This window comes from Lutzomyia longipalpis, chromosome 2, assembly GCF_024334085.1.
Source record: "Lutzomyia longipalpis isolate SR_M1_2022 chromosome 2, ASM2433408v1".
In the NCBI taxonomy this organism is placed as follows: domain Eukaryota; kingdom Metazoa; phylum Arthropoda; class Insecta; order Diptera; family Psychodidae; genus Lutzomyia; species Lutzomyia longipalpis.
In genome coordinates, this window is record NC_074708.1 from 29,805,679 (window position 1) to 29,823,603 (window position 17,925).

At 33.1% G+C, this 17,925-nt stretch overlaps 1 protein-coding gene across 5 annotated transcripts in view; it reads right to left on the bottom strand.

The window, feature by feature from the left end:
- The window catches only part of LOC129790037 (embryonic polarity protein dorsal), a 29,525-nt gene extending 15,387 nt beyond the window's left edge, over positions 1–14,138 (bottom strand). Inside the window, exons 1-2 of one of the 5 annotated variants that reach the window (XM_055827206.1) lie at positions 12,479–14,138; positions 8,388–8,889 (exon numbers count right to left, since the gene is read on the bottom strand). In XM_055827206.1, coding sequence (XP_055683181.1) covers positions 8,388–8,406 — 19 coding nt within the window. In that variant the 5' untranslated portion in view covers positions 8,407–8,889; positions 12,479–14,138. Of the gene's footprint in view, positions 1–8,387; positions 8,890–12,083; positions 12,323–12,478 lie in introns of those variants that run through there. The other 4 variants (XM_055827208.1, XM_055827205.1, XM_055827210.1 and 1 more) reach the window with 4 other exon arrangements.
- Between the last annotated feature and the right edge of the window lie 3,787 nt (positions 14,139–17,925).

The following is a 17,925-nucleotide window of genomic DNA, read 5'->3' on the forward strand; positions in this document are numbered from 1 at the left end:
AATCATGGAATTATATGACATCCCACACCCATATATTTAATTCAAAATAGTATCAAATACTTTCAGGAATGTACGCTCTTAACATATTTTACGAAAAGAGAATATCCAATTGGTGAAATGATAAAATTCTTATCATCTTACCACCCACACACTCGAGTGGATTGCCTGCGAGAAAATGTTTTTGCAACAATAGCGCAAGACACACCAGGCGCCTCCATCGAAAGACATTTAGAGTCTCCCTCCGAGCACCGTGAAAATTGTTTACACTCCATGGGGGTGTTGCGAAAACGGTGTTTGTTGGCTTTTCCTATTTGTTAAATTTCCCCCAAGTTAAAAAAAAAAAACATCTCCTTGCGCTAGAAATTATCTCGCCTCTCCTGGCGCCTCCATTGACGCAGTATCTTCTCAAAGTGATTTCCCATATAATACATTCAGGAATCGATCCCCATCTACCATTTTTATTCTTTCTCCTTGGCTTAACTTAAACGTATGTATATATTGTACATATAGCTTTTCCTGTACCTCCAAGCATGTGTTTCCGATGGTGAAAATCAACAAAAACACCATTGCGATGGAATGCGGATTCTTATGACAGGGATTGTGTTTAAAAGAACGCACAAAAGTATATAGCGGAGCACATTAAATTTTTGAATGTGATCCAAAAAGAAAACCGAATGAAATCATCAAGAATATTTTGCTTGAGGAATGTTTCTTATGTTCTCACTTTTCACGTGGAAAATGAGTAAATTTGCGTGATTCTCTCAACCACTGATATGGGAGAGTTCATGTTTTGGATTTACAGACAAAAAAAATTTGCTTGTTCAAAATCGCTATATTGCTGAATTTCCACAATTTTGAGTATTCGGTTGTATTCTGGATTCTGGTATATTCAAGAATGTGGAAACTACTGTGTGGGTGGCGTACAAGGATGATGAAAATTGTAGACACTGAATTGAATTCCCAAAATGTGAATGAAAGAACTTAGAACTGAATTGGAGAATTATAATTGAATATGTAACCGCTTTTTTAACTTTGTTCAATTGTCATAATGCAAATTATTAAAAGAGATTAATCTTGAAATATTATATAGCAAAGAAATGACGTTTTATTTAAAGGAAAATCTAAATAAAATTTATCTTCTATACCTTTTCAAATTGTCGTTATTTTACAATTTTCTTTACATTCACCTTCGCTAAATGCCAAATGGATTTTTCTCTATATTTCGAAAGATATATATCAAGGGAAAACATTGATTTCCTTCTTTTATTTCTCTAGATTGTGAGTGATTTGTAAGGGTACGAGGACGTGACACCACTTTGAGGCTTTTTTTCTCACACACATCCCATTTTGAGCTACCGTATTCTCCTAACTTGGATAAAATTGAACCGAATATCTCGAAATTGCGTAGGTGTTTTAGTCTATGGAAAAGCACGTGAAATTCGTATTGATGTGTGCAAGAAAAAATTTACTCAAACACTTGCCTCCAATTACAATTCCCTCCACGTACATTTTAAATATAACCACGAAGCAGAGGCATAATTTACAATCGTTCAGCACAAAAGACCCCCTTTTCCCGCCAATCAATGGTTATATACAGAAGGTTAAAAATAATACCTCAGGCTGGACAGATCGTCAGTAAATTCCCCCCATGTAAAGTCCCCTTTACTTGGGTCGATGATTTAAAATTGACTATGGCAGAATAATGAAATATTAATCGATCAATTTGTCCGACATTAAATTGTCAGCAGTGTGTATTTCACACCACGAGAATTTCTATATCTATTTCAAGACTAACAGACATACAGAGGATTTTCCTCGTTACTTATCCTGACAGTCATAAAATCATAAATCGCATACACATGTTGAAATTTATCTCATTGGAAATCTCATGCACTATTTCAGCTAGAATATTTTGAAGTAAAAGCACTCATTTGTGAGTCTTTAGTGCAGAGAAATTGATGAAAATTGACTGAGAAATAAAATGAAAATTGATTTGATACAGTTTTCCGTGCCACAGAAACGTTTACGCAGTGTGTTGAGATCTAAATAGTAAGGAGAAAAGAGAAGATAATAGAATAATTTTCTTATTGCGGTTTCCAACATTTTTCCGCAATTGATTGGGATTCCATTAAAACTGTTGTGAGAAGGAAAATTGAACAACATAATCTGATTTTCTGTGTATTTAACTGACTTAGAAATATCAGTTATTTTTTTTAATTGAAAAGTATGACGTAGCACAGCGAGAGACTTAAGACAAATGCAATGTAAAAGTTATATAATTTGTTCTAATGCAAGTATGATAATTCTGCGTAACAGTATGATAATCTTTTCAGGTTAATTTAAATAATAAAATTAATATTCTTTAAATTTAATTTTAAATTTATTTATGAAATTATGCTGTTGTCGATTTAGGATTTCTTGACTTTACTACAATTCACATCGACTAGGAAGTAGGTATTTACTATATGTGTATTTTAGTATAACCTACGGTAATACACCGAATTCTCTACCTGGACTTAAAAGGTTTTTTTTCTTTTGGGAAAAGCGAACATTCGACAGTCGACAATCAGCTGTGAATTTTTCACAAAGGAACCATAATATTTCAGGTGAAAAGCTACCAAAACATTTTTCATATCTACGACACATTTTCACCCTTGTGTGGTTTTTTTGTGTGAAAAAGCTCCCTTGTAATTTCTACGAATCGATTTCCCCCCGCTCAGACCATTCAATTTTCATCGATTCCCAACAATAAAAGAAAAAATCAGTGACGATATAGCATTCCTTATTCCACTTGAAAAGTTCTATTTTGTGAAGGGGAGAAATTCGCAGCATCTGCAAATCATCAAATGGACTCCAAAACAATCTTTCTCAAACTGTTTATACCATTGCGTTCATTATTTCCACAGCAGGTGCAGATATTGCGTATGAAAATAAACTCACCACAGAAACTAATTATAGTTTGGACAAGTTGAATGTCTTTTGCAAAAGACGAGCGCAATTGGTTGGGGGGAAAATGCGACAAAGAGGTTAAAATGATATGCGGTGAGCGGTTGGAAAACATGTGTGATTTGTTATTAAATGTATACACACAATTCATAGGAATTCTTCCTTCAATGTGTCACCCGCAACATATCAACGAGAATCTTGGTATGTAAGTTCAAGATGTACCATACACACAAACCTTTTGTCTGGATTTTCATCAAAGGTTTTTTTTTTGAAAATGCTAATCTATAAATCTACATATCTTTTAATCGGTAAAAAAAAATATAATATAATCAATTTTCATATATTAGGAGTCTTTACATTATAAACATAAACATGTTATATTTCTTGAATATCTTGGCACAGTGTTTTTTTGGTAGGAAAATAAACTGGCAGGAGAATGATTTTGCACAAGATAGAAGGCAAAAGGGAATTAATGCTTTGAATGTGCGAAAGAAAGGCAATTTGAATAACGTCCTATTCGTATATAAAAAGCCAGTGGCACGTTTCAATTGGAAATCGTGCCAATTTCTTCACCAACTCACACGCAGAATGATTGATTGGCGACACTGAAGGTCTTTCTTTCACTATACACTGTCCTGACTTTTCTCCAACATCACTGACGAGAATAAATTTCTCGAGAATATTCTCCTATGACCGCAGAGTATTTCGGATTACACTTTCTCTTTCCTTCGTCACCACATACAATTGGAAATCTTCCATCTAGAAATACTGACCAAATCCAGAAATACTGGATGAAAGACAACACTTTAAATTCCTCATTGTTGGGTAAAAAAAATAAGTTGAGTGGATGAACATAAAAAAGTGGGAGCTATAATAATGTCTTTGACACACTCACTGATAGAGTCATTAACATTTTATTATTAATAAATAAATGTGTGAAGATTTTTTTTTGCTTCAATGTGATGGAAGATATAATTAATTACATTATATGATTTACTTGAAAAGCTCATTTCGTATATTAGTTAATATTGCAAAGACATTGTATATAGTCAGAAGCAAATATTGTACGACTAGGTCGTAAGTTGACTAGCTGAATTTAAGAGCACAAAGAGGAAAGAATGTTCTTTGAAAGCTTCTAATTAGTTTCTTTCTTTATCTAATAAAATTCTCTTATGAATTACTAGTCTGAACTATGAACTACTATGAAAACTATTTTTTTAACACCTAATAACCCTAATAATGATACAATTCCATATGAAGAGTTTAATGAAAAGTAAACAAACAATTTGGTTTGGGTTATCTTGTTTAAAATTCTGTAAACAAAAATACCTATATAACAGAATTAACTTCATAAAATCGAAGAAAAATAACTTTCCATCTCAAAATGATGAATTTAATTCCTTTTTTCCAGCGTAAATAAACCTACAGACCCACTGTGTGCAATAAATGTAATAATCGGAATCGTAAAAGTTGGATAATAATATACTTTAAGCTGTAAAAATATATATACATACAAACGTGCTGTAAAATATAGGTATCAGGAAAGGGGCCATTTTGTGAGTATCTTTGAATAGTCCCAATAAATGTGACTGTATAAAATGAGTAAAAAAGAGAACTTCCCGTCTTCTGTAGAGGTAATGCTTATTATTTTATCATTGAAGAGATTGAAAATAATAAGGACAAAATACAATTTCAAAAGCTTCATTAAAAAAAAATGTAAAATTGACAAACTTATTTTTCTCAAATGATTTTACATTTTTTTCTATATTCTTTAGTGACGAACTAAAATATTTCTTATCGCTCTAATAAAATCTAATGTAGGTACTTTCATATGAAAGAAAAATATTTCATTATTTAGCTTCATTCCTTGAGTCCACTAATGGACTCATTCTCTTTTATGCTATATACCTATATTTTTTTTTCTAAGGACTTTCCGAGACGCTTTGTATATGAATTTGCTTTCTTGAATGAGAAATCATCCCTTGATAATTAATCTTAGTATTCAGTATAACGTTCATGGTGGCCCAGAGGGATTGAATTAATGAAATACACGAAATGAAAACACGAAAATGTTCTTCTACAACGTATTCCTTCACGCAGTGTGGATATAATAATTTTGTGAACGCTGCTGAAATATTGAATTTTCAAAATAAGCAACAATTTAGCGGACAAATTGGCAATATGCGTATACTTTCGCTTCCAGACTCCTTCGCGTGGTGTTTTCACAAAATTGCCTCCCCCATGTGACACCCTCTCGACCCATTTAACCCCGTGATTAATCGCACCGTTTTCCGTTCTATGCTTCTATGCTCTAAAACGCTTTTCTCATAAATTGCCACGTCTCGAGCAGCTGCTCAGATGCATCATTCGCGAGCTAACTCGCCTGTATATGCATGGCGCTATCGGAATCTTCCGTGAAAATGCTGTACGAGTAATTAAATCATAACAAAACAACATTTACGTGCACTCACGCCAACATTTTTCCTTTTATTCTAGACATTTTTTTTCCTTTGACGACGTCACAGTTTGATACTAACATTTTCCCACAATTGCTGATGCTTCCGAAACGCACAAAAACTTTCTGTTGAATTCATTGAAGAAAAATCATAAATTTTTTACATGATCTCTTCTTGTATATGCTATTGGGTATAAAAGAGATTTCGTCAGTACAATGCAAAAGGAGCATTCAATAAAATGAGATTTTTCTTTTATCATAACATTTAATATCTTTAAAAAAATAGGTTTAAAATATTATACGCGGAATTATAATAAATAACAAGAAACATTGTTGAAAGTTTGTTGTTGAATGTTAAATGGATGTACAGTACATACTGGTAGACTAGGGGTCATAAAGTCATAGAAGAGCTTTAATAAGATATAACCTTGGAGATTTCTTGAATTGCATTTTCTTGGAATTGTTATTATTAAATAAGAAATAAAAATTTTGCATTCAAGATTCCCAGAAAGCACGATTTTATGATTTTTTTTTGCATATTTGTCTTGTTTGATGTTTTCGGTGTTAAAAAATAAGTTCTTTGACACGATGGTGTTAAGTTTGTTTTTTAAAGTGATAATTGTCGTTAGCCAAAATTTATTTTTACAATCAGACTATTCGACTAGATATTAATAATTTTTGCTATTAAATTTTCAAAGAAAAAAAAATTAGAGGATATAAAAACGGAAACGTCGCTAAAATGAAAACATATTCCCTATACTTTATACTTTATACATGGAGGATCCGCATATATCTTTTAAAACGATATAATTAAATTATTAAACGATAAAAAAAAAGTATTATAGGTAAGTTACTTTACAAAGAGAAAGGGATTGTTGTATGTTGGTATATATAATAAATTAATTAATTTCAACCACCTCAGCACATCTTTTGCACACGCACAAATAATGAATTATAAAGAGTTATTAATTTAACTGTAAATATTTTCCGCGAAAACCTTCTTATTTTATCTTAATTCTCGTGAAAATTCGCAACAAGTTTCGTGGTATGAGGAAACAACAACAACAAAAAATTAAAACTCAATGAAAATTCACTTGATAAAAACTCATCCTTGAGCCACGAGAATACACTAGACAGAGGCACGCGAAGAGATGGATAAAGCAACGAGAATGGCCGGCTGCAGATGAATCACACCGATAATTTTTAGCTAAATGAGCTACTCTTGGGGAAAAATCAAAAGTGGACAGCACCTCATGTGTGTCTCTCACCTAAATGTTGCTCCACCAGAAAGGTGAATCACACTGAATTCTCCAAGACGCGATCGCTGCCATAGCGTAAAAAAAAGCACTTGCGTGAAACGCTTTGACCATTTTATGTGTATAAATATCATGTATTTCCCATCAATTTTCTATCGATGGCGTCATGAATGCAAAAAACACGTCTATAAAGTCACACTTTTATACGATTTCTTGCCTCTCTGGCCAAACCATGTTTACGTATCTGGTCTTTCAATGGGGAATACCCCGATCTTCGGTAATTTTTCACTGATTTCAGTGACTCTGATATGCTAATTTATTCCTCCACGCATAATTTTCTCCACAAAAGACGTAAGAAATATATGTGAGAGGAACAAAAGAAAGACCGTTTTTCGTCATTTGCTAATACCACGAGCTACAAAAAAATTATCCATATTATTCTTTTTTATTTTATAGGTATACCTATATATTTATTCTACTATTTATGGAACGGCTCTTGAGCAGAAAGGCGCAAAATTGTGCGTATTTTGGAACGAAAAGCAATAATTAATTTGTTTGTTTATATTTTCATCTCTTGTGTGCATCAAAATGGATAAAATTTTGATTTTTGAATGTATATTTCCGCCTCGTGTTGAACATAATATAAAAGATTAATGAATGCGGGAGAGTCACGTGTGAGGTAGGCGACTGTCTCTAAATGTCACCCATGAAACGTGTATTGTATAAGCATTAATTTTATTAGTTAGATGCCCCAGAATGATCTTGATCTCATAAATATTTTCAAAATGCTGTGAAATTTTTAAAATTCAAATTTCAGAGACGATTTTTTTATTCTAATCACTTGGGGGGGATTCACCATTTTTTTTAACAGTGATATTTTAAACTAATAAAACATATAATACATAGAAGAATAGGTAATGTTTATGATAACAATTTTTTATTCCTTTATACTTAATTATTAAAGTATCTACTAATATTAAATAAAAACATAAGAGACAACATTGAGCTTTTAATGATAAAATTTAAGTACATAGAAGTGATTGTGCATAAAAGTTAACTAAAGAAAAGCTCCAACTAATTTGTTTTACTCCGTCTTTGCTTTTGCAATGAGATGAAACTGATACACATGACTCCTTTCTTTTATATGAAGTGTTAAGTACATAAATATTTTAATTAATTTTAATTTTATTTAAACTCTTTAATTATTTTAATATTTTGAATTTTGACAAATGGATTAAAATCGTAATGCTGCTAGATCGATCTATAGAACTATGTAATATAGTTACTTTGAAGAAAATTCTTTATTTTCGTGAAAAACTTTGTTATTATTGTACAAAGTTGCTTTCATGCGTTATGAAAACATACGGCAATATTATAAAAATGTGAAGGTGGTGCAGACGTTGTATATGAAATTAAAAAAAATTTATGTAATTCCAGGAATTTACACAGTAGAGTAAAAGAGATAGATACATGCAAAAAGCAATAAAATGGGCTTGTATTTAATCTTTTATATGTCTCACAAGCAGCTTCGCAATATAAACAGTTTATGCAAATATATCAAATTTGCATTTTCTAAAGGAATATTAAGGTGAGAATATTACATACATTATAGAGTTTGTAATAACAATTTTATAGATAGATTGAAAAGGGCACCAATTGTGTTAAATCATGCGTATAATGTTTTTAGAGGAATAATATTCTAACTGATATGTAATTTTTAGTCACAGTACCTATTTCATCTTGATCCATGATTTGTGCTGTAGAAGTAGATGATGTCGGAAATTCTGATGATTTCTTACGACAGTGAAAGAGCAGCTTTCAACAATCGACAAAATGAGAAACTTTCAATCCCCCAACAAAGCTCCAACAAATTGGGCAATTTTTTTTTCTTTGCTTCTTTCCTGCTAATGCTGTCTTCCGCAAGTATCACGAATAAACTTTTCTCGAAGCAACATCACAAATTAACACACATATTGTTTTGCCTCATCACCCTCTAAATTTGATGGCAAATTAGAGGTAAGAGCTACAATGTACAAATGGAATAAAAACATTTGGGAACACACGTTAAAATGGCACTTTTGACTAACAAACTCCTCGTGTTTTTTTTTTTTACTTTGTTTCTTAAAACTCCTTATATGCCTTCACGATAACAATAGTATTCAACATTATAAGCACCACCACCAAAAATAAAATGTCTAATTTTCTCGACGATCTCTCGAAGAGTATCAGTGGCTGGAAGAATTTTTTGAGATAAATTTACATTGTAGCATTCATAGAGATATGTATATTGTATATAAATACATACATATATGTATGTAAAACAACATGACAAGAATTTAATACAACACAACAAAAAAACCACACACAGAAGCGTCATTAAAACTAGTATGAATACAAAACAAGAGACAAAGCACGGTTTTGCAAAAAAAAAACACGACAAAATAAATATATGTAATTAAAAGGTATAAATATTAACTAGCTCTATTCGATTTCAGCATGATTGGATAATACATTTATGATAGTGTTGTATATACCTACATATATGTATATAATTTAAAAAATAATATGGTATAGAACGCGGCAAAAATATTCACAGATGAGAGGTAAAAAAAAATACAGCAAGGTTATTTGCTGAAGTTGTGCCCGAATGACGAGTAAAACGAATAAGTTCATCAATGTTACTGGCGATTTTTATTTAATCTGCCTCACTATTTAATTCTTTAATTTTTTGCACTCTGTCTCTCTTTCTACCTCCATTTCAAGAAGAAAAAAAAACACTCGTTTTTTTTTTGTTTAACTTTAAATGAAAAAAAGTACTGCAAGAATGATTTCCAAGAAATTCAACTTGGCGAAGCAAAAGGGCATAAAAAGCTTGATAAAAGGCTTTTTGACTCTTTGAATTGCGAATCCACCCATTTTTTTTTCTAATAATCTAATGGAGAATCTATCACCACTTTGCAGAATAAGGCACGTGTCATCGTTTAACATAGCTTCAGCGGATTTTAATTTTACTAAGGTGTCGATATTTTAACGAGGGGTGAATATCTTTTGAAATTTAAACATAGTGCAAATATTGTAATTATTTAGAACAAAAATAAATCATAATATTCAATGCATTGAGCATAAGTGTCACTCTAGAGTTCTTATTAGTCTCATTAAAATCAATTCATGGTGATCTTATGTGTCAAAATGTAAATTTACTGGCCCATGAAGACAAGTTTTTCCTCTCAGCATGTCGAGATTAAAACAAGAGGCGCAATATATAACATTCTACATATATAATGTAGACCTCAAACGTTAAAGCTTCTGTGGTTCATAAGAGTATGCTCCACAACATTCTGTCATTACATATTCAAAGTTTTCTAATGATTCGTGTCTTCTTATGTGATTAAAAACTCTCAATAATGAGGACTTAATGTTCCCACAGATACAAAAATTACAATTTTTGATTTTATTTAATCGCGCTACTAATCTTCAGGTGCTAATAAAGCAATTCATTTTGTACCAATAAAATTTTTAAAACTGTTCCAAAGAATCCAGGAAAAAAATAAAAATTGTATGTTCAAAAACATTTTAATGAAAGTAAAGAAAATCAAAAGAACACTTTTAGAATTTTGTGTCATTTGACAAATATTTATATTTCACCCTTTATCAGGTCCTTCACAAGAATATATTTAATTCAGAAATATTTCAGTATAAAATTAGCACCTACATATTTCTATAAGAAAAATATTTGCTAAATTTTTCTCGATTTCTCTATGTGAGTACACGCACGTTTTTCGAAAAAAAAATGCTGTACCTACATATTAATAATAGTCTGAGTTCACACAATTTTCAAACATTGCATGTTATTCGCCTCTAAGTAAAGCAAATTATGATGAATAAAATAGTATGGGAATAAAAGTCAGAGTTAATCAAACATAGATGGTTTGCAGGTTGGATTTTTTGTTAACTCAGGGGAAAGAAAAAAAATGAAAATGGGAAAAATATCGTTGCATCTATCCACGAGTACAATCTTTGAGGTTTTTCCAAAAAAAAGTTTCCGAAAATTCCAAATTTAGTCTGTTACTGATTTGAGGTAATAATTCTCAATCTGGAGATGGCGGGAATATCCCAGATTGTGTAAAAAAAAGAGTAGAGCGCTTATCATTCGGCTTGACCAATTTTTTGCACATGGGGTCAATTTACAGCACTGCTTTCGCGATATATATATTTATATCGAGTCTCTGGTTTTACAGCTGCCGATGGGTATTTCCAGAAATGTGAATGGAGAAATGTTGGGGTTTTTGTCCATTTATTTTATCTTTTTTTCTTTCTTTGGTCAAAACTATACGCCATGCCGGCAGGCCGGCAAGAAGCTAAAGAAATACTATTTCGTTGAAGATTAAAATAAAATTAAATAAAGTGGTAAGTGATTTTATTATCATACGTAAACTTTTGGGTATTTGCCTTTGAACTTTGGCGTAATAAACAAAATGTAATTTTGAAGAAGAATGTGACATTCCTCACAGGTAGTTTTCATAAAATTGCACCCTTTGCAATCCACTCCACAGGTATGCAAATAGTCTCTTCGAATACCTTTGTATATTTTGCAGTTTGAGTGGGTCTCTGCGGAATGCACAGAAGTTACTAAATTAAAAGTTCACTGCCACCATTTGAGTGCAAATAGTTTTTTGGCGCCACTCATAAAATCTGCTTTGAGAATTTTGTTTTAGTTTTATTTTTTACTTTATTCAACTGTACGGGGAGACACTTTTAGTTGTCCTTTTGCATGTGAAATTTTGTACAAAAAAATAATAAGACTTCGATGCAACATTATTCTGCAGATTGCAAGTGGAAGCAAGAGAGGTATGTATATGTGTGGAGTGGATTGGAAAGTGAAATGGTTGAGAGAGCACAGGTGAATATTTTTCGAAATATTGGGAGAAATTTTGCACAAGTTGAACAGGTACACAAAGAGAGAAAGAGAGACTATGGAGTAGTATAGGAGAGTGCACTTTAGAAATATTATGTCCTTGTGGTAAGCTATTCACCCTTTTGCTGTCCACCCCCAAAGTTCCCTTATTGAAAATTGATTCTATTCATTTGACTCTGAATATTAAATGCTAACACGGTAAGGGTGGAGAAAATGAAGAAAATAAGTTGAACAAGCATGTGGTTTATAAATAGAAAATATCCTTAGAAGCCTATCCATTGGACAATGTGGTGTACGGAGGTCTCGTCGAGAGGTCAGAGAGAAAAAAAGAATTGATTTAACTTTCAACACACTCGTGTATGATAAACTTTTGTCCCCTTTATTTCGTCACATCACATTATTTTTTCCTTTTTCTTTTCCCACTCTCAGGAGAAAAACCTCCCCAGGAGAGTTTGCACACTTTCACAGAAGACACTTGTCAGAAAAAAAAAATGAAAACTAAAACACTTACAAGGTGTGAGGCTCGTTTAAATTCAATATCTAACCGCACGAGTTGACTAATTTGAGTAATGAAAATAGAATTTTCGCACAGCAAATATATCAGTAGAGTGCATTACTGAAAAGGCAACACAAAGTATGGAAAAGTAAAACAAAATTGTAATGAAAGAAACTTTTCAATAAATGAGAGAAAACTTTGTTGAGAAATCAAGACTTGAAAAATTGACTCGTCACTGATCGTCACATCGCAACTGACTAAACTACCAGGCACACATCGATATTATAAACATATTAATTGGAGAAGAAAAAAATTTCATACCACAGCCAACTCACACGGAGGCACATGCACTGCCCCAGAGTGGAGGATGTGTGTGCGAGATATTGCCATTTAAAACAATCACAACTCACCTCTTTGCCTCCAAAACTTTCAGCGATATTCTCGTTCAACTGGATTTTATGCGGCTCCCCTGTGCAACAAACACAACGCTGGGGCACTTCTCCCACCTTTCTCGTAGGTGTTGTCTTAAATCGGTGTGGAGAATCCAATTCCACGGTGTGTGCGTAGCTTAAGCCTCTGACGTAGGTCACTTGGGGAACTTTTGATCTGGGCGATTGTAACACTCTGACTGGGTACTGTTGAGCACCCAATACAGCTGCACGAGTTTGCTATTTACTCAAGCAGCCTCTTCATTAAGCCTAGCCCGGCCAATTACATAGGTCATTAGGCGAAAAGTCTCCAATACCACTCCCCTGCAACCAAAGCACCCTACCACGGTTCTTGGTAGTCACCAATTTGATTCAACCTCTTGAACCCTATACGATTGCCACGGTGAGATGGGGACACGAGGCAATTACTGGAGCACTAATCAGTACGTCACAGAGTATCGTGCCGTTACCGAAAAGTCGTGGATAATGCTTTCTCTTATCAAAACAACACAAATTCACCCGAGAAAGCACACTAGTGTGTTGGTGGCTAAGTTGTCTCTACAGTGATAGTCACACGAAGGAGAAAAACTGTGAGCAATAGCTTGAGAATTGTTAACTCTATATACCCGTCAAGGTTGATATTTATTTTTTTTCGTATAGCAATAAGCTCGTCAACAGAAACACACAGAGTTTTCTGATTGATATGTTCGACGGAGATGAAGTAATAGTGACGTATTTAATGCTGCAAAATTCCCAACCGGAATTTTACCGCCCGAAAAAAAAAGAACAATAATCTCGCACAATATTCTTCAATTTAAACTCAACAGGTCTTCAGGTGAGACCATTGGCACAATATATATTTATTAAATTTACAAATTTAACGTATCAATGCACTGGCACACACAGATTATATTTTTTGGAGAAGGACAATCTTGCAGTATGATTCTGCCTTCTTTGCAAAACAACGGAAAGACGTTTGAAATTATAAATGAGAGACTCCACGAAAAAGGAGACGTCCAAACACTTTGACTATCCACGAGCTTTCTGTGCTATTCTGCTCGTATGGCTCACAAACTTCCCAACATTTTACTTCTCTGACTCTCTGGAAATCCACACTCTCACACATACACACAGCAATGGTGGAATCACATGTTATCTAACACTGAGCAGAGGAATACACTTGCGCCAAAATAAAACCCACACAAAACGATCAGCTTGATTGAATCATCGAGAGAGCCGTAAAGAAAATTTTCTCATTGTGAAGAAGCAACTCCGAAAACTCCAAACTTATTGCCTGGTACCAGGCGGCTCCATTAAAAAATACGTTACAATGGAGCTTGATCACTAGGCGTCCCCACTGACTAAAGCTCTCTCAAAGCATTTTCCAACATTTCTTCACTCTACATTACACACACACACTAATTTTTCTCACTCTCACTGAAATTTCTCCCACAAATACTCCTATAAAATTTTGTGAGAGGAAAATGAGCGAGGAGTTTAAAAGAGAAAGAGAGTAGCATGTGAGAAATACGAAGAAAAGCAGTGAAAAGTCTGAATAAATTCGAAAAATGATTCATTCAGGGCGATGCCTTCACCTAACTCCCCAAAATTAGATTTCACGACACTTTTCACTCTTTCGCGGCATGATTTAAAAAAATATTTTTTCACGGAAAATATAGAAATTAATCTGAAATTAATAAAAAAAACTAGATTTGTTTTAAAGATTTCCATGACGCGGTTCAACTGGTACAACAAACATATTAAATTCATTTCGATTAGTGAATTCAAGGATATTTGTAATTCAACGATGCTTTTGAAATCGTCGTTTACAACTTTGAATGAAGTGCTAATTGAGTTATCGTGTGATGCGTATCTAAACATACCTCTTGAGTATAAAATAATAATTCAACAGAATCAGTCTGAATTTGATTCAAAGAGCTTTGATATTTAAATTATTCAATTTATTGTATGATTGCTTTAAATCTCGTCTATGCATTTTATTTGAATATTAATTCTTTAACTCTTTCATTCTTTGTAATTTGAGAGACTGATCTTGGAAATTTTATTTGAAATAATTAATCCGGATTTGCCCATTGTACTATGTATTGTCCGTTTGACAATAATTTTGCTTTGTTTATCGAGGCAATGGCAAAAATTTTTATTTTTATGAAACTCAAATTGATTCGAGGAAAAGGGAAATTTTATTTTTTCCCGAAATATCTCTGAATTGACTTTTATAGTAAATTTTGAAATAATATTTTTCTGAAAATGTGAAAAAGCATCTAGGCATTTAGGTTCATTTTAGGATTAAAGTTGTATCATAATTCTTTTTTTTTTGTCAAATTTTTGTTCAATTCAATTAAGTTTTATGAAAGAAAGTTTAATTTTCAGAAAAGAATGGAATTAGATGAATTTATGAGAAATGGCATATTAGTTAAAAATTAACTTCAAAATGATAAATCGCGATATTTTTTTTTACCATGAATTGAATTAATGTCAATGCTTAGTGGAAAAAAATTATTCATTGCAGCTGTTTAAACAGGAAATGACTATCACTACCAAAATTATACGATAAAAAATTTAATTTTTTTCATAATCTGAGTTGGGTAAAACCTAGATTGATGGTGTAAAATCCAAAAAATGGCTATAATAGAATCTATGAAAAATTTACTGAAATTTTCAAATATTTCAAATCCTTGTCAAGCAAACTTTAAAACTCATAAATTCAATGTAAAGGAAAGAAAAAACGTTTCCCATGTCAAGTACTGTAATTTAGGAAAAATTGTCGCAATTTTCTTTAATTTCTCTCAAATTGAGTCATTTTTCTATAATTTTCGCGCTATTTTGCGATGCGAAAATTCTCTCTCTCTCTCTCTTTTATGTTGGGATTCGTTCGAACGAATAAGTGCGAAGAACAGTCAGATTGTCGCCCCAATTTTTACCTCAAGCCTCTTCAAACATATTGTTTGGCGCCAAGGAGCTCGTAGCAGACTGGGTGAGTCAGGTATAGAAGAACAACCCTCTTCAACAATGTGACACTGAAGAGAGGGTTAATGACAATCATTACGTAGTACACACAAAGTTATCATGTGGTTTTAATTACGTTTTAATATCCACAATTTTTTTTTCAAAATCCATGATGAGAATTTTCAGAGATTCACATTTTTTTATTCACTTTTTCTTCCTCTTATTCACTCAAATATAATTTTGAATTTTCATGTTGTCCAATTTTGTTTTATAGGAGGAATTCCAACAAAGAGCATGACCGGGGCAAATTCTTATACATTTTTTACCCTCTGCCATTCGTTATAATTTTCTACACCCTCCGGCATGAATCATTCCTGCATTAAATAAGAATTTAGGTGGCTTTAGATTTCTGTGAGGAATGTATATATTATATAGAGCTGGACAACAGTAACGAATATTAATGTTGGTGGTATAGTACAAAAAAAATGCGTGGCATGATGTCATCTTTGTGAAGCTTTGAAAGCTCATTTGTTGGAAAATTCTTTTCTTTCATGACATTTTAAGCGGACTTACGAAGAATTTATTCAAATGTACCTCATACCACTTTTTGATTAATTTTTTATCAGTTTGGCTGTTTCATTAACATACATATATGCATCATTAATTTTTCTGTACATATCATAAAAAAATTCATGCTTTTGTTATTGAATTAAATTATTGTTTCATTGAATTTAGAGATCAAAATTTTTGATCAGCATTAAATTAATTTCTTCTGTGGAAGCTCATTCAATATTATATAGTTTGGTGCGTTTGGTTATTAAGGGCGTCATTTTGTATAATGTATGTACATAGATGACTCACAAACCACTGACTGGGCTTTTTTACTTGGAAAAACAAATCACCCCCATCATGGAGAACATTCTCAAAGTATCACACCACCTCAAATGGCATGATTCTTCTTCAAACACCCCCAACAGAATTCACTCGTTCCGGCACGAATCGAATTGTGAAGCCACTTCCATCAACTTGAATACCAATGAACGTGTGTAGAGCGAAGGGTGATTCTGAGGGGTTGCTTCTCTCGGAATTTTTCCTGAAAAATAATTTTACCCAGAAATCCCATAGGATTTTCGGGGAACACGGGAAACACCCATTTCCGCATTCATACACCCATATTGAATTATAAACTTTAATGTGTGCTGCAACCAACCCAGCTTGTGGTAGGATTAAAAGCATTAAAAGCTTCCTCAAAATTCGAGGTAAAATTTCAAAAAGAAAGAAAATAACAATTTAAAAAATTCATAGAATTTTCCATGAAATATTTTCAATTGCAAACCGGTATTCGCGTGAAAATTCGCAAATTATTTCCCAAAAAAAAATCCGAGAGAATTCCCCTGGTTGCGCTTAAGGAAGCAGGTGTAGAAGGGAAGGAAGTGAAAAGGAACAACATTAGGCATTTCTCGGAACCTTCTCCGTGACTCATTCACTAATTGAAGGACTACAAGACGACGAGAGCTCTGGCAAAGCACTTTAAGGGATATGTGTAAAGGAGGCAACATACCACCCCATTAAACTTCCACATTCTTCGTCCTTACACAAGTTTTGGTAGGTCAAATAGTGATGGCAGGCAGGTGATGTTCATTGATGTGAACACCAATTCTCTCTTCCTCTCATGTGAATCGTATCGCAGAAATGTCCTGGAAAATCAAACCACTTTCGTGCGAAGGATGAAAATCAATGTTTCTAGGAAATAAATTTCCAACCAGCAATGGTTGCATCCATTTTCAGTGAGATAGGAGTAAATTCTCGGGAGACCAGTAGACAATTCCACGAAGTAAAAGTGGTGTACTCTCGATTTTTTGGTACAATAAATTTCCCCGGAATTCAATTGGAAGCAGGCATTTTGTGTCACTTTTCATACTGATTGTTTTTCCTTGGAATTCTTGCGTGACTTTCACGTAAATTGCCCCCCTATATTGGGGATGGGGAACGGCTGGTGAGGGCACTTTGGGGTGAAATGTGGCACCAATATTTTGTGTGAAAATTAATCATATTTGCCAACAATGCGAGGAGAAGGAATTCGAAAGAGCTTTCGCCGAAACACTTGTTATTTATTGATTTTTTTCCGTCGTCTAATGGCAAGTTCAATGTTTAACCTTGACCTCATGGGGTGCCCCGGGTGACCGACCACGGGCAAACAAGGAATAGGTACGTGTCAAACATAAAGGAATCATCCATTATATTGTTATGTTGGTTGGAAAATGCGGTGGGTTTTATATAATACAAATGCCTAATTAACATTCTTATACGGATTTGTAAAGATGAATTTGAATTAAGGGATGGTCACGTTATTTTGGAAACTCTACAGGAACAAAATGGCCAAAATGTGAGAATTTCACATAATTTTTTTGAGCACAAAAATTTCTTTTTCTAAATCGAAATTACTGAAATCTCATCAATAT